General features: G+C 37.0%; 2 protein-coding genes across 8 annotated transcripts in view; one reads left to right on the forward strand and one right to left on the reverse strand.

Annotated features, from left to right (window-relative positions):
* LOC113060912 (neuronal PAS domain-containing protein 3-like) overlaps window positions 1–23,422 on the forward strand; it is a 783,891-nt gene that overhangs the window by 275,348 nt on the left and 485,121 nt on the right. The window lies entirely within an intron of this gene.
* The window catches only part of LOC113060909 (C-terminal-binding protein 2-like), a 40,920-nt gene that overhangs the window by 5,273 nt on the left and 12,225 nt on the right, over window positions 1–23,422 (reverse strand). The window contains exons 1-5 of one of the 6 annotated variants that reach the window (XM_026230171.1): window positions 15,029–18,166; window positions 14,650–14,911; window positions 3,336–3,490; window positions 1,828–1,972; window positions 829–1,035 (exon numbers count right to left, since the gene is read on the reverse strand). In XM_026230171.1, coding sequence (XP_026085956.1) covers window positions 829–1,035; window positions 1,828–1,972; window positions 3,336–3,490; window positions 14,650–14,911; window positions 15,029–17,290 — 3,031 coding nt within the window. In that variant the 5' untranslated portion in view covers window positions 17,291–18,166. Of the gene's footprint in view, window positions 1–828; window positions 1,036–1,827; window positions 1,973–3,335; window positions 3,491–5,865; window positions 6,480–14,649; window positions 18,169–23,422 lie in introns of those variants that run through there. The other 5 variants (XM_026230169.1, XM_026230174.1, XM_026230170.1 and 2 more) reach the window with 5 other exon arrangements.

Consider the following 23,422-nt stretch of genomic DNA (forward strand, 5'->3'; position numbering starts at 1 on the left):
TGACTTTACAATGACACATAACTCGTTTTTTTTTTTTGTTATTAGAGCTTGGAAAAACTGACTTTAATTACATGAAAACTGATGGATGATGACATCCTTTATTTGAACTATTCCTGTAACATCTTCATGTCATACTGGGTCTACCTGTCACTTAATCCGATTTTTCTTGAATGCTTGGGATTAGTCTTGTATACAGTGATAAACTGTGTCTATATCTGAATATAAACATATGACGATTTTTGATCTCTACATAATTCCCATAATTTAATTTGCATTATTTCATATTTGTGATGACTTTGCAGTTACAAAAACAGTAAATAAGATTATGTTCTTTCAACTATAAATATAACTAAATCAGTTTATTTGTGCATATATTAATAATAAATAATAACAATTAGCTTGATTTTATTATTCTGAAATTAAAGCAATTATTTTCATTAGCAAGCATTATTATTATATGCTTACCACAATAGCATAACTGTCATTTTAGTATTGTTTATTTACAACTACAGCTACAATATTTATATTTTGACTTTTGACTTTTATATTTAATATAATTTTATATTTTAATATATATCATAAGTTTTCATTTTAAACTATACTTTAGGTTTTAGTAATTTTTTTTTTACAATTTTAATTAAGTTGAATCAAAACTTTAAATCAGTCATTTTTCCAAGACTATTTTTGCAAACTTTTTTTTATGTTATATAATAATATTTATATTTTATTTAATACATTATTTCAATTAATAATTTTTTTATATAGTTTTAGTTATTAACAACACCACATTGTAAAATATTTGAATGTTTTAGTGTTTCTGTCCCTCACCAAAGCCAATAAGTCCGAGTGTTTCTCCTCTGATGCGGGCGGCTCCTGACGCCACCTCTCTGATCTGCTCCACGCTCTGGACCCGTGTGCCCTCGCGCATGGCCTGGTACAGCCAGGTGTTCCTCCTGTACAGGTTCAGGATGTGGCACAGCGTTGAGTCTGCCGTCTCCTCCACAGCAGCTGATGGAATATTACACACCGCAATACCTGCAGACAGCCACAAATGTAAGGCAACATAAAAAGATTCATATTTACATATCAAAGCACTCCATAAACCAGATTCAAATGGCTTTAGATGGTCTATTAACCCCTGATCATGTCTTCTCTCCATTCATGGATTCGACATGTATTAAGCTGTATCTGTAATATTGCTCTTCTTATTCGAACCATATAAAACATCTGTCCCCCAAAACATTTTTCTATAATCCATTACATCGGTTTCCCCAACTGTAACTAAAGTTAAAACGCATTATAATACTATTTGCAGATTCCTTGTTACATCTGCATCTGGTTGTTTGTCATATGCTTGTGTAACAATCAATAGATAAGCATTACATATGTTTTAGAACTGTGGTTACAAATTCTACATTAGATAATACAATGCATAATAGGGTGCATTAGAATCAGAAGAATCAGAATCAGAATCAGAATGAGCTTTATTGCCAGGTATGTACACATACGAGGAATTTGTTTTCGTGACAGAAGCTCCGCAGGCTTTACAAGGCTTTACAAGTGCATTTAAATGCTTTTTGAAAGGCCTTAACTTAAGTGTTACTGTTTTTATTATTATTTTATTATTATTTTCATTATTATTATTGGTCAAACGAAAGATATTCTGAAGAATATTGGTAACTTAACAGTTACTGGTAGCCGTTGACTTTAAGACAACACTTCAAGAGTGAGTAAATCATGAGAGAATTTTCATTTTTGGGTGAACTATCCCTTTAAGAGCAAAAATTGTGACCATGAAACATTTCTTAGCATTTGTTATGCTCTTACCCATCTCTCCAGCTGCTTTAATATCAATATTGTCGTATCCACTACCGATGCGGATTATGATTCGGAGGGCTTTAAACTTCTCCAGATCTTCTCTGGTCAGAGTAATGGTGTGGTACATCATCGCCCCCACCGCCTCGTTCAACACCTGCCACAGATACATTTATACCACGCTAGAAACATCAGAAAATAAAGCAGTGGGCTGTTTATTAAGGACACATAAATCATTTCTTTGTAGCATCCTGGGAGGAGTATGTGGGTGTAATGCATTTCTCATGATGAGCTTGCCGTGTTCATCAACATGTCATTTCATGCATTTACACACAGATAATTGTTGCTTTTTACTCTGTGCAATTACACACATTACAAACACGCCATTCTCAATCCAACAGCAATAAAAGACATGATTAAATTTAACAGGCAATTTTCCCTTGTGATGAAACAGGAGTAATTTAACTCAATGCAATGAGATTCTACACTAAATGAATATATGTGACGTTAGTGGGTCTTATAATTGGGTCACTATGAAATGAATCACAGTCTGTGTGTTTGCACGAACCAGTGTTTCTTGCAGATTTTGTTTAGTATGCATACTAGACTAAATCTATTTTATGTACACATTTGAATATTCTTTTAAATTAAATTATTTATTATTAATTACCATTTATTACAACAAAATATTTGACTGAACATCATCATATAATCATCTAGTCAGTCAGTCAGTGACAGTTTCTCACAGCTGGTGCATTTGATCTTTTATTTAAAAGTGAATCAGAAAACAGTGTCCGTGGTATTTGTTGCTGCATGCTTGTTTGTTTTTTATTTACAGTCTGATTTAATTTTAAGTAGAAAAACAATATTGGAGTAGATACGTATATAAAAAAAAGCAGAAATAATGGTTCTTCGGATATAGACAGTCCAATTATATTTACATATCTATATAAATATTTTGCAGTTCCCCTGTATTAGGGTATTTTATCTGTTTATTTATTTTTTATATTTTAAATATTGAGATATTTTGAATATTGGCTAAAGGTTGAAATAAATCAAATCAATTAATCAATAAATAAACGAGAAAGTCCAATGAGACACAAATGTACATACATATTTTTTCAAATTTATATATATGTATAAATTAATTAAGTTTTTATTTATGAAAGCATATGGGTAGCAAAATTCAATTAGAAATTTAATATGCAAAATGGCAATGTAGTATTTAAAAAGGCAATGTGTTTCTGTATTTTAATGTACATTTTCGTATACATATGTTCAATATTTAGTGCAAAATTAAAATGAAAAATCGTATATATATATATATATATATATATATATATATATATATATATATATATATATATATATATATATATATATATATATATATATATATATTTTTTTTATATTTTAGTTTCCAATATTGGAGTGTTCAATTTTCAATTAAAATACTTTTCAACTAAAACAAAATGTTTGCTGTACTGCTAGAGATGCAGGAAAAAATAGTTGAAGCAGACCTTCTCATGAATTTCCTGCGTTGACTGAGCGTCACAGAACGCTACAGTGGCCAAATCCTTCAGGATGGGCATCTCTACGGTACAGTCCCTCCCGTCCAGCAGAGCGACCAGCGGCCGAGGATGCATCGGACCGTTCATGATTTGCGGCCTTATACCTGCAAAGAGAGAGAGAGAAGCGTGAACTTCCCGCTCGCCTTCCTGCCATGTGTCTTGTTGTCATGGAGATTACAGCATTGGAGCCGAGTTATGAATATATTTGATTTAATAGCCTTTGGGGGGACATCTTGCTCTCTGCTTTCTGTCTTTTCACTCTCCGCCACCTATTTAGAGAGGACTTCAAATGAGAATTATTTACCAGATTATTATAAAAAAATGATTGTGTGGGAGATTTTAAGGCAGAGTTGGGTCTCTCGGAGGGAAGCGAGATGGATGTGAGAGAGCAGGGGTCTGGCACGCTTTAAATGAGAAGTGGACACATCAAACAGAAACACAAATGACATGCTGGAGCGATCGCTACATCAGAGCGGGAGAAATCAGAGAGGGAAGGACAGACAGACGATTGGGCTCTCAGAAGACACACACAAACACACACACACTCCTTCATGAAGGTGCTCAACCAATCAATGTTCACAAAACTGTGCCGACTGTTCATTTTCCAACCCATAAACAATTTCAAGGCTCTAAAAGCTTTTTTGGACATGAACAACGAAGATAAACTTAAACTCAGTGATGTTTAAACAAACAGAGCCTGAGCCGAGCAGTACACGCCCATTATCCAATCAGAGACCAGCTGGGGAATTATCCAATAAGAGAGCGACAGGGGAAATCTTGGCACTTCAGCCATTCTCCATGAGCATCTTCACAATTACTCTGATCACAGAGGACAAAAGATCCCGACGAAACATCGATTTCTGAGACGAGAGGCTCTTTAATTGTTATTGCTATCAGGAAGTCTTTCCAGTTTTCTCCCAGCGAGGGACATACTGTACCCTCGTTTTGTTTCAGTGTTTGTTTTTATATTTTCCATTTGCATCTTAATTTTAGTTAAAACTGTAGTAATTTTTTTGTGTTGTTATTTTTAGTTGCTATACATTTTTTATATATTTTTGTAAAACATATAAAATTTGATTTATAACAGATTTTTGTATATTGTAATTTATTTTCAGTTAACATTTATTTTAATGAATGAAAATGTTTATTTTTATGGTTTTGATTTTAGTTTCTGTTTAAGTTAACTATGATAACCCTACATACTATGATAAGAAAAAATATTGTTTCCCCTTAAATTAATAAAGTGCATTTTTCTTACAAAGCTGTCAGATCTCTTGTTTTAAGGATAAACTTGCTTTAAGTCAAGCAAGTGTATCTTAAAATACTAAGATTTATTTTCATTGACCAATACTGAACACCATTGGTTCTTGTATGTCATGTGACCAATCACAATGCGGAAAAATCAAATAAGCATTACATTTAAGACCTGCAGGCAAAGATAAGCAAACAAATGTATTATTTTGTGATAAATATAAATATATATAGACTACTTTTAGGGTGCTTTTTTGCAGCATGAACATTTTACCAAACATCTCCATTTGTGTTCCGTCAAAGTTTGAAAGAACACAAAGGTAAGTGAATAATGACAGCTTATTTTAGTTTTGAGTGAACTATGACTGTAATGCATGTGAAACTAATGAAAGTAGAGCGAGCGAGAGAAATGTAATACTCTCTTTGAAATCCCATGAACAATAAAAGTCTGTAAAAACAAAAGGAAATGAGGAGATTTTTTCCATGGAGCCGCGTTGACATGGATCTGTGTGTGTGTGTGTTGTTATATGGCAGCGTGTACATCACACTGTATGAGTGAGTTTCCCCACCTCTTGCTTAGGTGTGCCACTGTGATTTTAATAAGTGTGTGTATATGTGTGTGTGAGTGTGTGTGACAAGCAATCTCTGAAAAAAAAAAAAAATCTGGCAGCCAAGTGCCTCACCTCACTGTCAACTGCTGCTTGTGGTAACCAAGCAACCTCATTTCTCACCGTCACACAATAAACACACACACAAACACACATGCATGCACAAATAACACAAAATCATTCTGAAATGAAAAACACACTTCTTTGCTCCAAACCAAATAGTCACTTGCAGTAAAAGCAGTTAAAACAGTCAGATCACTGAAAGGCAGTCCAGGACCTGAAATAAACCAGGTGCATGTGTGAGTGTCTAATAAGAGCGTATCTGTGCTGCGTCACTTTTTCTGCTCTCTCCACCCCTCCTGATATATTAGCCAGGGATTTGAATGCCAAACAAACACACACACACACACTAATAATAAGTAGTCAGGAGCACAATACACTGTGTGTGTTTGCACACACACGCAAACTAGTTTACAGATGTGTCACAGACAGCAGCCAAGACATGCGCTTGTGACACCACTGAGAACTGTGCACAAACCACACACACACTTATGCATGCATGCAAACACACACTCATGCACACTTTTTCTTTTGGCCGGTTTCGGAAACATGCATCTTGCCTGGAAAATGCTGCCTCCACATTCCTCCCATGAAGAGCAGCCCAAAATACGGGGGAGAAAAAAAATGGAGGGAGGTGGAAGAGAAAAAAAACGTTCTCCTGTGATTGTGTCCTGGGGGTCTCTCCCTCCTCTCGCTGTCTGTCTGTCTGTCGCGCGCTCACTCCCCCATATGTGGGTTAGTGGAGATATCTGCTCGTCTTTGGTCAGTCGCTCAGCAAGCGAAGCGTTCAGAGACAGACACAAGAGCCTGTCGTTTTCATTCCTTGTTCTCGTTCTAGCCTCTCGCTCTTGGTTAGTCCATCTTGATTGCCGTTTTCATTCCCCTCTTGTCTCATTTTAGAATGAACCCCTCAAGGTGAAAAAGGAAAGGAATAATTACGCCTGGCCGAGTCGAGGAGAGTCACGGAAAGAGGGAGAGGGTCAAAAATTCCCACACAAGTGCCAGTGCAAACGAGTTGTGCCGTTCCACTGCTCACGCTTCCAATCACTCCCCCTTCTGTTGCTCTTTTTTTTTTTTGACCCACTCCTTTTTTTTCCCTCAACCACACTCCCTCGCTCTCAAATTTATGATTTGGAGACCACAGTGGTTAGAGACTGCCAGCCTCTCCCTTCCACTCACATCCCTCCGCCTGCTTTTCTGCCCCTATTTTATTCACCATCCCTCTATGCTAGAAAATGACAGTCACTCCTGTCTGTTAAAATGCTATTTATCTGGCTAATGTAATGTGAACAGCGTATGTGTGTGTGTGCTCTGTGAAAGAAGCAAAATGAATGATAAAGAAAAACAGTGAAAAGAACTAACTAAAACTAAAAATGACCAAACTAACAAATGAGCTAAAAAAAAAGGAACAAAAGGAAAACTCTTTGTTTGAAAGAACATCAAAGCAATTAAAGAAAGAAACAACTTAGAAAAAAGAGAAAAACTTAAATTGGAACAAACAAATTAAAGAACAAACACGTAAGACACATAAAACAAAGGAACAAACAAACGAAAGGAAGGAAGGAAAAATACTACTGAATGACCATGGAATGATTGAAAAACGGATTGATTGATTGATTAATTTACTTATTGATTGAAATCAGGTAATGAATCAATAAACAAATATATGCTTGAAAAAAAATAATAGCCAACCAACAAACAAAAAGGAAAAAAAAATAGACTAAAAAGCCCTAAACAAGCACACACAAAAAGAAAAAATACATAAAAAAATGAATGAATGAATGTCAAATGAAATAAACAAAAAATGCCAATGATAAAAATAAAATGAAAAGGGAAAAACAACTAACAAAGTAATGAAAAGAACAAATGAATGAATGAATGAATGAATGAATGAATGGAGCCCAAACAAAAGAATAAACTAAAAAGAAATTATGAACAAACTAACAACCAAACAATTAAAAGTATAAAATGAATAAAAGAACAAATAAATGAAAGAACAAACCTTGAATTAATGAAAGAATAAATCAACAAATGAAACGACAAACTATAAAATGAACAAACTAACCTCCAAACCAAACAAGCAATCTAAGTAATGACACAATGAACAGTTAATGAATGAGAACAAATGAAAGGAAACCAAGTGTACTGCATAGTGCACACACACACACACACACAAAAGACATGAAGCTGCTCACATTGTAGCTGAATGAGTGAGTTTAAGCCCAAACAAAAATCTGTTTTATTTATTTATTTATTTTTGAACACTTCAACTTTTCAGTCATATATCATGTGTATAAATCTCCCTTCCTTTTACAGCATCAGCATTTTAATTCATCTTGTAGATGTCCTGGGAACTAAGGTTCATTTAAAGTAGGAACTAAATTTATTTTCCAACTTGAGAAATAATAAATGTTGTGTGTTATATATAAATGTTATATATATATATATATATATATATATATATATATATAAAGGTTATAAATATAAATAGCTTTTTAAAATTCTAATTCTATGTTATTTCTTTGCAACAAAAAAAGAAATGCAAATATTATTACCGTTTTTATAACTGGTTTTAAACACCTGTCCATCCTTAACTGTTTGGACAAACAGGTTCTTCCAGGCAAAACTCCGATTGCAATTTCGTTTGGTGATCAAATTTCATGCTGACCTTTCGCCCTACATATGTAATTACAGAATTACACCGTGATGGGTAAGAAAACCTGGTGTAGTGACCAGACAAGGGAAAACAAACAACACTTTAACACCGATAATTAGCACAGCATTCAATCTTCTTTCTCACCCTCTTGAAGTGAACACACACTCACACACAGAGCAGATGTGATCTCTCTAAATCGGTTTCGTTCCCCCAAATACTTTTTTTCACCCTCTATTCATTAGTTTCACATTCTCTCAGTCCCTCCTTCTGTTAGTTCTCTATATGACAGGAGCCATCTGGCCTTCCAGATCCAGAGATTGGACCAGGGAACGAGAGGTTAACCACACACACACACACACACACACACACACACTGCGTTTTGTTATACTAAAGACTGAGGCTCTTTATGAGGTGACAGTGCTTAACATTAGGGATAGAGTTACAGCAAAAACAGACACACACTTATGCACAAACAAACACACATGGTTTAGTTTTAAAAAACAACAACAACATGATGCACAAGATTGATTCACGCAGCATACAAAGCATCAGACAATTATTTCATGTCTTTTTTCTTCTATAGTTTGCATTGAATTAAAGTGCTAAACAATTTCAGCCCCATCGAACATCTGTGCCTGCTTGCGCTGTCTGTGTTCATACAGAGATCTGCCTCTCCATCTACGAATGAAACTCAATCTCCGTGACCTTTTCATTTTCTCACAATGAATAATTCACCGGGACCTGTTTGCTATCTCACATTGTCACACACACACACACACACAAAATAAATCGTGAACAAGGATTGTCTTCTGCAACCATCCACATGTTCTCTCGTTCGTTACAAAAACATTTATCTTTTGCATCGTACATTTCTTTGTTTCTAAACACTTTGGTATTATGCAGGGGTCAGGATTATTATAGTTAACTAAAACTATTCCATAAAAACATTTTTGTTACTTGAAATAAAATATAACAAATTAAAAAATATATATATATATAAATTATAAAAAATATATATATATAAATTATATATTTATTTATATATGTATAATCAGATGGCTGCCAAAGCAAAACATATCATATTAAAAACAACTGAAAAAACCCCCCAACAAATCCAGAAAACTGAAATATATAACAATTAAAACAAATGTAAAATATTATTAGAAACTATAATAGCATCTCAAAGATACTAAAATAACATTGGAAGGGATCAGCTATATATATATACATATATTTTTTTTTTTTGCCTGTTCTTTGCCCTTACTATATTTTCACAGACCATGCAAAATTTTATTTTTTTTCCTTTTTTTTCATGCTTTAGAACTAATGTATATTTACTGTATTCAAAATAATGCGTATATTATTCATATAAAGTAATATCAAATTATATTATGATACGTTTTAATATAATTTTATATAAAATAACTAAATGACCATTTTATGACAACTTAAAACGACCCGTTATTAAACAGCAAGAATCCTAAAATTTATAAAGCTACAGGAGCAAAAAAAAAAAAAAAACTTTTCCTGGAAGACCATGACATTGGCAATAACCTAGACTATTGGAAAAATCACAACAGTGCCTTTGGTGACATTTATATTAGCAGGTTTTGCAACAACAATCTCAAATACATCACAGAAAAACAAATGATTAAATATTCAATGCAAAAAAATCCACATGCATATGAGGCTGTGATAATACATCACTGGCCCAACAGAGCAAGTGACCGTTCTGTTAACATGGACGGAAACTCTCTCTCTATCAGCTCTTCCTTAAAGTTTAACCCTGGCATGACACCCATCTATTCATTCAGTGTTTGGTCTCTGTGGCTCTGTGCAAACATTCAGTGTGCACACAGAAAAAAGTTCAGATTTAACATGTGAGGTGTATGTAGACCAATGCAATAAACTGCACATATGTGCAAAGCCTGGTATACATTTACATTTGCATGTATTCATTTAGCAGATTTTCAATTTACAAATTAAAAATACTACAGCATAAGTGATTTACAAGCGGTTTAACATTTTATAAAGTTATATAAAGATCAGACGCCGGGAGTTGTTTACAGCTCTCGTCTACACACTGCACCAGGGAAAACGGATTCTTCATACCTTCAAACAAACCCATTTCTGATTCTTTAACACTAATATGTCATGCAGAGGATTTCTATACGTCAGAGCCAGGTCATATGAGTCGTCCTACAGCGGACAGGGATTACAGTACACACATTCATTCATTTCTGCAGGATTATGTTCTGATGGAGAGCACTAACCCAGACCCCCCCCTCCTTTCCCACTGGGTCCGTTCTGCACAGATGGCTAGTGGGATTTTACTTCTCTAATCTCTTTTCTTTCATTCCCTCTCTCTGTATTCTCTTTCATTTCTTTAACCCACAGTAAAAAAAAAAAAAAAAAAAAAAAAATATATATATATATATATATATATCAATCACAATTTCACGCTATCCACTTCAAATTTCATGTTTAATTCAGTGTTACTTGGCGTTTAACTAACAATTATTGCATGAAAATGTTGTTTCAAGCCAATTTTTTTTTTTAGTGCAAATATCAAAAACAATTCAGCAAATATAAACAGAGATTTAAATACAAAAGGATCAATGTTTGCAAAAAATACTATGGTACAGAAATAGAAGCAGTACCATGATTGATAGGCCAATTCACAAACCAATATTTGGTCACTTTGAGATTACTGAACTGAGTTTATGGGATTCAAATCAGAATTTGTATTGAATTTTGAGTAAACTAAGTGTTCTTTCAGTTTCATCACTTGTCACCTCATTTGCCATTATTTAAATGGTATTATGTATATATCTGCATCATATCAGCGATTGACATAGACATATTTTATCCATACAGCAAAATATCACATTATTTATCAATACCATATTACAGAACAATTTCTTATATTCATTTAACAAGGCTACTCCTAATAATACCATAGGATTACCATGATATGTGCCATCTGAAATGTAAACAACAGTGATGACATCACAACAATATTTACATACCGAATTGTGACTGGTCCTGTCATTGCATCTATTTAACAATTTTTTTTTAAAGCAAGTATTAAACATTTTGAGGAAAAACTCCAATAATCTTGAATTTAAATGTTTTACAGTACATATTACACCAAAAAAGCTCATATATTGGATTTCATTATACAGAACCTAAATACACTAGTATTCCCTTCAGAAAATGTGAATCTAGTTCAACTGTAGCTTTTCAGCACTAATGGTCACCTGTGACTATACAGAAACACTGTGGCCTAGAACGAAATCGCTCAAATGAACAGCCTGCACTAGAGGAAAGCATACCATGAAGCGTCCTTTCAGTGTAATTCCTCTGATCCATGACCAGGAGTGACTTATCCCAGACTACAAGATGATCATCACTCTTAATGCTCAGTCCTAAGAGCTCTCTTTCATAAAGAACTTTAACAGTAGCAAAATCATTATCAAATAATACCTCAGATACAATAAAACACAAATAATACAAGGACACACCTGACCTGGATAAGTATAATATGGCTTGACCGTGACACCCATTGCCATGGCTACCTAATCCCATTTTACTAGAAAGGAATATCTTCTGCCAGGGTCGTCCCTGCATGTCCATATATAGACACTATTAAACTTGGGGGCATTTAGAACGACCATATATGGTCAAGGAACAAGGAAGCAGGCTCTTCTCAGATCAGTTCATTGAAATGTATTAGACCATAAAAAAAAGAATGATGGGGTATGTGCATGCTTTCTAAATGAGCTGGCACCAATAATAATTATTATAATAATACAACAACAACAAAAAAATCAGAGCAGTCTTGCTACCAAAAACAGGTCACCTAGCAACACACAATTAAGGAAAACCCTGCGAGCCCGCAGTCTTCAGCGTGTCCATTAGCAGACGAAATTACTGGCTAAACAAACAACCATCTCCCACATGCAAATGACTTTGCTGTTCATAAGAGAAGTGCTCATATTATTGCCCGCTGGGGTTTTCACAGATGTTTAGGACATGAGCAATGCACTCTGACTCTATCCAACCTGAAACATCTGGAGTCCGAGATGACTGGGGCACTGGAGAAATGGTTTCATAGTATGGAACGAAAGCCAGCTAAATCCATTAACTCAAGCGAGACGCCAGAGAAGGTGTAACAGAAGCACAGGGAGGGGAAAAAAGATACAAAGGGAAAATGGAAGCCTTTGAAAGAGAAATGAAATGAGAGGAAGTGTGAGGAGATCGTGGATTAGAGTCTGTCATTAAAGATTACAATCCTATCTGACCTCTTTTCTAGAGATGGGTAGGATGGTCAACCAGAAGTCCCTCTAGACAAAAACATTACACTGCAATACAATATAAAGTAGCCAAACAGATTTTTCAATCCTTGCACTGATGTCAGATAACTTGTTATGAATAATCTTATCTTGTGATTTGAGTCTATCAAGTTCCAAAATATTTAATACACCAGATTATACCAAAATCATGCTTTCCACACTTATCTAACATAAAAAACCTTTTTCCATCACTAATAACTATTTTGGGATACATGATGTTACCATGAAATATAATACCTCATACCATGATTTTGGTCATACTGCCCAACCCTACTGAAGCTGCTCGCTCACCAGGCCCTGAACCAGTAAGCCTTTAATAATGTTCATCACCGCTCATTTCTCTCCCACTCCAGAGGCTCTCCAATCATATCCATACACTCTGATTATCCCGACTATGGTGATGTGTTGTTTAATTTCCTGCCGGGCTCTGACACTGCATCTCTATTACGTCTCAGAATAAAACTCCCAGCACTGCTTCCCCTCCCCTTTAGAGCAGTCATTGACCATCGTTCTGAAACAGCCAATGTATATATATATATATATATATATATATATATATATATATATATATATATATATATATATATATATATATATATATATATATATATATATACTTTTTTTGTAAGTCGCTTTGGATAAAAGCGTCTGCTAAATGATTCAATGTAAATGTAATGTAAATATAACGGTCTCTTACACCAGCTGCACCAGGTGGGATTCAAGAATAGAGAACACTAGAATGGCACTTTAACCCTTTACAGTTTTTAGTATGATCTGCAAAACATGCATCAACATCAGTCCTGCAACAACATTTGAATGAATCCCACAGAAATATAGTTACAATCTACACCAAAATCAAATGAAAAATATCAACATTTTGCATAAAGGAAACAAAGCCTATTTAAAATTATTAGACATTATTTTCATGCTAGTTTTGCAAATTTGCCACAAAGAGTTGATTCTTATTAAATTGGTGTTTGATTAAATTACAATGTTTTTTTTAGATCAGCATAAAAATAAAAGCAGCTTGACAAATACTATGTGTGTGTGTGTGTGTATATATATATATATATATATATATATATATATATATATATATATATATATATATATACACACACACACACACATAGTATTTGTCAAGCTGCTTTTATTTTTATGCTGATCTAAAAAAAACATTGTAATTTAATCAAACACCAATTTAATAAGAATCAACTCTTTGTGGCAAATTTGCAAAACTAGCAATGCCTTTGGAAAACTATATATATATATATATACACACACAAATTCACAAACAAAATAACTTTTTTTTTTACATTAAAATAATGAAAAGACTGCTTTTTGCATTATAATAATGAAAAAAAAAGAATTCTCAAATAACACTGTAACTGACTGTAAATAGAAAAACTACATGCTCAGTTATTGCTCACAATCAAAATTTCCCATTAAAGTTTGTACTTGGCAAAAAACTAAACTGTCATTCTCTCTCTGTGCTAGTCCAGTCCATCATTCTGATGATGCCTGTGTATGCCTCGAAGTGACAGTTCACATCAAATATGTATCAAAGAGCTCTACCGGTAACTGACAGGCTACACTTCACTCACAGTATCTTAGTCAAACAGATCATTTGTGACAGGCAGATAGGGACAGAGGTTTACACTACCAAAGACAAACCATGAAAAAAAAAAGAAAAAAGTCGACAAGTCCATTTAGATATGCCTACTACAAAACCTACATAAAAGCAATGTAATACAGAATACAAAGCCAAAATAAAACACAATCACTGGCACCCTGAAGCTGATAATGACTAATACTGCAGAAACGTGACTGACTAGTAACCTCACAGGCCATTGAACCACAAGGCAACAAAATGAAAACATGCTAGCACACTCTGGCACAATTCATCATACTTTTAATTGAACTTGTGCTAGACTACAGAATTTCAGTATTTAATGGTATGTAATTTTGCAATGAGAAGGTATAAAAAGATGAAGCATGACACACTAAATTTGTTTAATTTTTTCTAAGCCTGTATGCTAAAATAAAAAATCTTGAATACATCTAGAAACATCATTACTCATAACTCAATTCATTAGTATTTCAACAACAAAACACCATTGTTTTTTCTTCAAAGAAGGATTTTCTGTGTAGCATTTCTGAAAAGTGAAGTTCAAAGGGAAAAAATAAATATAACTGAATCAATTAGCCTACAACCATATGATTCACACACTCTCACTCCGACACAGACAGTTAGGAGCTGAAGCACTGGAGGGGGTGATTAAGAGGAAGAAAGGAGAACACACAGAAGGTAATGGAAGAGGGCTTTGATTTACTTGTGTCTGGCGATGCCATAGTGGACACAATGACCGGAGGTCCAGTACGCCGGCTGAGCTTCTGATTAGCCAGACTCACATTTTGGCCTGGGACAGCACCACCAATCGGTACTAGGACTCCGTCTGAGGATGCTCCAGCCTTGCGCATTACTTGTGGGCTTACATGGGGACTAGGCATGGGCGACATCATGGCCAAACTCCGATCCCTCTTCATCAACTCCATTGGTACAGTATAGTTGGTGGTGTATGCCTTTGGAGCCTGCTGGGGTGGCAAAGCAGATGTAGTCATTGGTTGGGGAACTGCAGGCAGTGCTGGAAATGGTTGTGTCATTGCATGGATCTGTGGTGGTATTCCTTGTAGATGTGATGGAATTGCTACCTGTTGGGACACTGCAGTCATAGGTGGCATGGACAGACCAGCATGTGGATTGTAACCTGACAATGGGCGAGGCTGGACTGGAACCATAGCACCACCATATACTCCTGCAGACCTGGCTCCAGGATACCCGCTGGTCTCAAGAAGCTGCTGGGAGGGAGCACTGCTGGGTCTGCGACTACAACCTTCACCCATCCTTGGAGATATAGTCTGCATGTGGGTAGAGGGTGGCTGCATGTACTGGGACTCCAAGCCCGGAGTCGAGGGTGGTGGCTGGTGCATGTAAATGTCACTGCGATGGCTAAAGCTGTTGGATCTGCCACGGACCAGGGCACTGGGATGCAAGGGGGTAGCAGGAAGGATTTCAGGTGGTCGCTTGCAACAAAGCACAACACGAGACAGAACCCGAGCTTGTCCCAAGTTTGGGGCCACTGAACGCACATCATTTTCCTCCATAACAGCCAACATTGCAGTGGAGTCAAAGCCCTGCTGCAGCAGAGAAGTAATGGTGCTTTCCGAGACACCCTCTTTTTGCAGCAATGCCAGAAATTCAGGATCCACATTTTTTTTAGGATCTACAAGAACCACTGGGGTCTGAGGAACAGTGGGAGGAGGAGCAGCAGTAAAAGGCTGAGCAGGAACATGAGGTAGCGGAGCAGTAATAGTAGCCACACTTGGAGTGTTTACTGAAGCAGGGGCTGTAGGGGGAGCTGGAGTATAGACAGGATTTGGGGGTGCAACAGGTTGCATATGTGGAACTTGCTGCACTAGGTGAACCTGTGGTACCTGCTGGACTTGCGGCACTGGCTGAGCTTGCTGCATGTGTTGCACTGGCTGAGCTTGCTGCATGTGTTGCACTGGCTGAGCTTGCTGCATGTGTTGCACTGGCTGAGCTTGCTGCATGTGTTGCACTGGCTGAGTTTGCTGCATGTGTTGCACTGGCTGAGTTTGCTGCATTTGTTGCACTGGCTGAGCTTGCTGCATGTGTTGCACTGGCTGAGCTTGCTGCATGTGTTGCACTGGCTGAGTTTGCTGCATTTGTTGCACTGGCTGAGCTTGCTGCATGTGTTGCACTGGCTGAGTTTGCTGCATGTGTTGCACTGGCTGAGTTTGCTGCATGGGTTGCACTGGCTGAGCTTGCTGCATTTGTTGCACTGGCTGAGCTTGCTGCATGTGTTGCACTGGCTGAGCTTGCTGCATTTGTTGCACTTGCTGAGCTGGCTGCATTTGTTGCACTGGCTGAGCTGGCTGCATTTGTTGCACTGGCTGAGCTGGCTGCATTTGTTGCATTCGCTGTTGCTGTATTTGTTGTTGCATTTGTTGCTGTGCTTGTTGTTGAGCCTGTTGTTGGGATTGCTGTTGCTGCTGTATGGTGTATGGTGAGGGGTTTTCCGGATGCATGACCATACCTCGGGCAGTTCCATCCATTCCTTGAGTAACTGGTTCAACCACCAGGCAGGTGGGAGTTGGCTGATGAGGATCAATTGACCTTCCATTAACATCACTGTAGACCGAATGGCTAGTGAGAGAGACAGGTGGCTCAGCACCATAACGTGGAGAATTTGGCTCCATTATATAACGAGCAGGAGATGGTGCTCGGCTTGGAATGCGCTGTCCATCCTGCATCATTTTGGTGCCAGGAGTAGCAGGTGGGGGTCCAGGCAGAGACGGTTCTCTGTAAATACGACCCATGTCATAAACAGTTGGAGGTGGGGGAGGAGGTATGCCAGGTTTTGCGGCAGCAGAACAAGACCGACCTCCTGAGCTCTGTTCCCACAGTTGCCGAGGACTAGCTATCATTCCATAATGTGAAGATGATCTATTAAGAGAATGGGGTTGCTCTCCATGATAAGAACCCTCTGCTGGCCTTTGTGGCATACCTGAGTCTTGCTGATAGTAATTGTGGCGTGCCAGGGAACCACGGTGAGCCATGGCTGGCCGATCGTAATGACTGTTCAACTCAGGAACAGAGTTCTTTCTTACATTACGAGGGTCCGGACGATCCAAATATCCCTGATTGTAAAGAGATTCCTGGTAGGAGTCTTGCTCCCGTTTCAAATCCAGGTCAGGGGGACGCACTCCAGGCGGTGGTTCATACCATCCCCCTCCCGCATCCGTTCCATATCTCAGTGAGTTGCGTCGACCAGCCATCCGTGCCTGCTGCTCATAAACACCGTCACTGTGCTCCCAATGACCCTCATTCCCACCCAGCATGTCCCAGCTCTGGGAGCGGCCGATCGGCAACTGCTTACTGGCGATCAACATGAGGAAGAGATGTACCTTACTCACAGGGAAGAAAAATGAGAAAGACTTCCCTTTAAGATTCTAATTGCAGGGTGTCAAGTGGTGCGAGGAATGAGGGTTAAAATAAATTAAAAAAATTAAACAGAAGTATCGCTTTTCACCTGAGGTCCAGTTGTAATTTCTGTCTCCGGTCTCTATCACAGTAGCAAGGTCTGGCTATCAAATGACTCCTCTTGCTTGGCGATCAGTGAATAATTAATCTGGGGAATACTGCTGGTGCTGATGGAAGCAGGAAAGAGGACACCAAGTGCTCTCACAAATAACATTGGTAGTTGAAGCCTGCCTGACTACTCCATTCTGGCAATGCAAAGCGACAAGCGTGAACAAACAGAAGGAAAGAAAAAGAGAAAAAATGGATAGACAGGAAGGAAAATTTAAACAAGGGGAGGGTTGGTGTGGGGGAGGCAGGGGCTTGTGATAATCCAGCGAAGCCGAGCCGCTCCAACTCCGAACATTTTACTCGTTCAAATTGCTATGAGGGATTACAGACCAAATAAAGCCAGCTTAAGTCTACTCTTCACCCTTGTGACGTAACATGCAAACGCACACAAAATGTGTCCCTGATGATAATGAATACAATGAAATCCCTTTGAACAGGAACACATGCTGCCATGGACACGCTTACCTGATGCCAATGATTGAGGTGGTCTCTGCTTCTTACAAAAGCCTGGCCAGCTGGCATTAAGCAGGCAGTCTTTGCTGGACTCCAAGAGATGGGCCACTGGGGCGTATCAGTGAAACTAACAGACCTAATGCAGCAGGGCAGAATCATGTAGCACTGTCAGGAAACGGCAAATCCTGATTGAACAGTAATCCTATGATGGGCCAGCAATGCCTGCAGAGCTACGCAAATGCAGAGATCTAGCATCACCAATCATTGCATTATGACCCGAGCCAACACCAGTGCAGCTATATGAACCACTGCCTCCTAACACCCTACACACCACACCAACAATGAGGTCACAAAGCTTCTGGAAGCTTATGGATCACAATGCTTTAGCTTTTAAGAGGTTGGGTTAGTATTCAATGTATTACTAGTTTGTGTGTTGTTTGTGTGTGTGTGTGTATTTTTCTACTAGGTCTGCAGGTGCTTTAAAAAAATAAAGTGAATCAATGAATCAAAAACAATTAGTTTCATAACAAAACCAATCAGACCTGATGAGAACTCCAATACCACTCTTAGTGAAAATTACATAAGGATGCTGAAATTTCTCACAAACATTAGAATCACTTAAAAATTCTTAGCTACCTCTTAAAAAAAGAGTGCAACCAAAAATGAATATGCAGTCATGAATTACTCCCTTTTATGTCGATCCAAACTTGTTTGACTTTCTTCCATGAAACTCAACGGAAGATATATATATATAAAAAATGTCTCACTGTTTTTTTTTCTCCATTCAATAAAAGTCAAAGGGATTCAGTGTTGCTTTTGTGTTCTTCGAAAGAAAGAAAAGCATACGTTTGGGATGACATTAGAGTGGGTGAATTATGACAGAACTATCCCTTTAAAATAACAATGACTGTTTTTAGGCATTCATTTTACATAAACAAAGAAACCATCACTCCATGTTTTGATATTCCCCACTGAGAAAGCACAGCCATGTTATTAAGATAAGCATTATAAAACCCACAGGGGGTCAAAGTCAAAATCTGGAACATCAAATAATACTACAATATCTAAAGGCTTGCGAATGTTTTTCATGAAAACATTCCAACAATATGAATGTTAACAGCTGAATCTTGAGTTTTCAGTTTAGGAAAAGCTTTTTGTTGTGAACAGATTTTGCCCACCTGCCACTGAAACACTTCCCCCAAATCCTTTCTGATCCCCACAAACACCAGAGAGAGAGATGGAGAGGAAGGGAGAGAAAGAAACTTGTGAGGATAAAATTAATAGGGCATATTCTTTGCCTATCCACTGTCATTGTGGTACATTCTGCATTTTGATACAATCTAAAGCTTTGCACAGTTTTAAAGTGACTTCCAGCACGTCGCCTTGTTTTTATCCATTCACTTTTATAAAACAATCTTTGATGCCAGTAATACAGCAATGGCAGGAATTTCATTTTAGCGTTCAGCCTGTTGTTCAGAATCAACAACACCGGTATATGTTGGCATTTTCAGATTGCAAACGAGCCCCAATATAGTTTAATTGTCATAACCTAACTGTTCTCTCTAGGCACGTCACAAAAACCCATATTACCTGCTTCCAGGAGAGTTAGCTTGTTGCTGAGTTAATGAAACACACAAACACATTATTTTAGAATGCAATATTTTTGTTAACACTTTTCAGCAACAAATTAAAATTATTTTCATAAACAACAGTTCCCTCACCTCATCATCGAATTACATTCTGGAACTGAATTCTCTGTTTGCTACATGTCAAGCTCCCTTAGAATTATGCTGCCTACCTTTTGGGGTGTGGTGTTGATGCCTTACTAGTTCACTAGGTTTTGGCACAGAGCAAGAGAGAGTATTTAATAAAGCCAAATGGACTCAAATCTCTCTGGAAGAGTCTTTTCTGTCTCTTTGTGACTTTCATGTACAGACACAGTGAGGATAACATTGGGTTCTTTAATAACTGCTAGGCAATTGCCAAAAAGAAAAACAACATGGATCAGTATAGTTCCAACACAATGGAAAAATCAAGAACAGTTTCATGGCAACAGCGTCTTCAGTTATCCTTTTGCAGAACTTTAAGGAAAAAGAGAGAAAGACTGAAACAAAGGAGAAGAGAGAGAATTTTCATAAATCCGTTGTGCCCCAGAGACTGCGATCTAATACGAAAACCCTGTGGGACGTTTGGCTTCAACAAGCTTCTCGGCCTATCTGGGAATGCATGTGTAAGCAATTTCATACATGACTATTAATATGAGAGCTCTTTGTGGAAAGCAAATTCATAAAGAAAGGATATGAAGTGATTAAAAGCAGAATGTGGCGAAATGAAACATTACTTTAACTAATTTACTCTCCTGCTTGTTCAGCTGGGAGTTCCTAATACTGTATATACTGCATGCTTATATATTTCAATTGCTCATAAACTTACAATTTATCAAAATGTTCTCATTTTGTTACAAGAAGAAAAACTTGCACTGAATGAAAAGAAACGCTCGGTGTACAAAATGATTTTAGTTCTATTATGGTATGGCATGATTTCAATCTAGTCTAAAACATCATTATTTTATTATTTAAAACTATTATAGTATTATTTAATATGATTTTCATTTTAAATGAGTAATTTTATGTGCTTTGTCATTTGCATTGATTTTTTTTTATTTCAGTTTTAGTCATTTTAGTACTTTTACATAAAAATGAACACTTTCAAATTAGCCTTCCTACTTTTTGTTGACAAAGATCTACTTTTAAATAAATTCATAATAATAATAATAATAATAATAATAATAATAAAACTTTAACATTTTCCCTTAATATGAATATTTTATTATATTTTGGCTTTACCAACAATGTGTTTTATTCATTTTTCTTAAATGGCCATTAGCTGGTCTGAACCGGATCTAGATTGTGGAAAAGCTGGACAAGCAGCCAGTTGGTCTAAGTTTGACCTGGTAGTGCATCTTGGGTCTGGTAGACCTCGCTTTGTAGAAACACACCAGCTACTATGTTCCAGAAAACCAACAAGGGTATTAAATAATTACTTGTCACATACTATAATAATCTGAATACCATGATCTATTATTATGCAAATACAATCAACATACTGTTAGAAGCCTTGTCTCTTTTCTTCTCGGAAGCACAGCAACCTTGGTTCATGCACACTCACAGAGCTTCAACATTTCATTCAGAAAAAACACGAGCAGTACAATTTATAACCACTCAAGTTCTACTATTGAACAGCTAGTAGAAGAGCTCTCAGATTATACACCTTTTGGACACAAGTTTTTTTTATGCAGCCTCTGCACGGCGATGCAACTGACAGCTCTATATTCAGACATCTCACTGTAACACATTCACAACTTCACTTCCTCTTTTCTCTCCTGTTTCTTCTTTTCTGCTGGTTTCTCCTCTGCCAGCAGAATTCCCTTGAGGAGTCCCACCGCGGTTCTGTAATAAGGCTCTTTTTTTTAAAATGAAAGAGGGAGACTTGACATTTCTTCATTATAGGAGGTATACTGAAGAACTTGGCTTTTCCAACTCTGGGAAAACAAGTCAGGCGTTTAACAAGCCAGCGGCTGCAGATGTGATGACTGCAGGCTTTAGGGAATATGACTCCGACTCAAGTTTCTGACACCCCAATCTTTAAGACATGAACTAGATCTTTGTAACTTCACCTAGCGGTTAATATGTCAGACACTTGCACTACTTGGAAGCACTACTTAACTTCAGTGACAGGGGACACCACAGCACAACAGGTGAACATCCCTCAGTGAATGCTTCCTAGAGTGACTTCCTGATCTTCCAACGAAAAAAAGAAAAACTACCCGATGACTGGGATTTTATGAACATTGTCATATTAAACATCTCTTTTGAGACACTTCTACTCTCTACAAGCAAGAAGCCGTGGCCTAATTTATGTGTTTTTAAGTGCGTGATGGTTTAACGTGGGAAAATGAAGAAATAAATGACTAATAAATATCAGAATTGTTATTTTGTTAAATAAGTTACTAATAATACTAAAACATTACTAATATTTCACTGTAAAATAAGAGTATAAGACTTTTTATAGTGAAATTACAATAGTGATAAACCTATTTTTAATACAATAAAAAATAAATATAATAAAAATGATTAATATTTATACATAAAATTAAATATTTTTATCAGTAAAATAAATGAATAAATAAATATATAAATAAAGTGCAATCATAATAGCTTTATTTGCTATTGCAAGCATGCATGACACTTAACTCACATAGCATTAAAGAAATATAGCGAGGTCAATTCAAGTTCAAGTTCAGTCAAAAGCATTGGAGGCATAATGTTGATTGCCACAGAAAATTCCTCAGCTTCTTTGAAAACAGCCAATGCAATACACAACAAGACAACATTTTTTTAAATGCACAGTTATTTGCAAACTCATTTTACTTCCACAATCCGACGTATTTCCAAGTGTAACAGTTATAATTCAATAAGGAAAAAATGTGGGACAAGTCAAATCAAATATCACAAAAGGCCAGCCCATACCAGAATGGAGACAGATTGATTACATGTTTATTAAAACACTGTCTCACTAGCTATTTGACTGTTGGTTAACGTTATCCAATGACGCCAACAGCAAAGAAAATTAATTCAGAAGAAGAGCATGTTTTGATTAAAGATTACAAAGGCTAACTATTTTGCTTTGGAATAATTAATCACCAACAAGAGGACCATGAATCTTGCATGTCTTGGTGACTAAGTCATCAGACTTACTATACCATACACAGAGACCTAGTAAAAATGACCATTATATAAAACAAATGAACAATAAAGCTGTAAAGCAACATTCCAGTGGTCAGTAGAGCCCATCTCACATCTGAAAACTACACCCCGGCCTTCCTCTTTGTACACAGTGTCGTTTACAACATCCCCAGAGGCACATTTCCCCTCCTCGGTTTCCTAACCGTGGGTCTAATTGATGTGTGAGGAAGAAAACGCAAGGCTGCCAGATCAACCGCATTCAGGAGTCCCAGCGAGGGGGTCCGGGGGCCAAATGCAAAGTTTTATACGCTTATAATATCAGACAGCAGAGAGACGCCAGACCATGGTTTTTCCGTGGAATGGATGGAAACTTTCCCAGCGTCCAGGGATTACAGATTGATTGCATGTATGTGTGCATCCATGTATACGTCATGTGAGGTTTAAACAGTCATTTCAGTTCCTGCTCCATTAGAGGAACATTGCATCATCATGACTGATGTCAACTTAGATGAATGTCATTCAGCATGTGTTTCCGAGTAAATGTGCTTTAGTTTCACTAGTTACTCCTTTGGTTTTTTTTTTATCTGCTTCTGATGACTCTCAAATGGGACCAAAAAGAACATTTTGGGAAGCTGGAAAAACTTTCTCAGGAAACCCGAGATGACATCATTTATCACACATGCCCACATGCAAACTCATATATATTCCAGTTTTTGACCAACAATTAAAGTCCTT

This window comes from Carassius auratus, chromosome 42 (genome assembly GCF_003368295.1).
Source record: "Carassius auratus strain Wakin chromosome 42, ASM336829v1, whole genome shotgun sequence".
In the NCBI taxonomy this organism is placed as follows: Eukaryota; Metazoa; Chordata; class Actinopteri; order Cypriniformes; family Cyprinidae; genus Carassius; species Carassius auratus.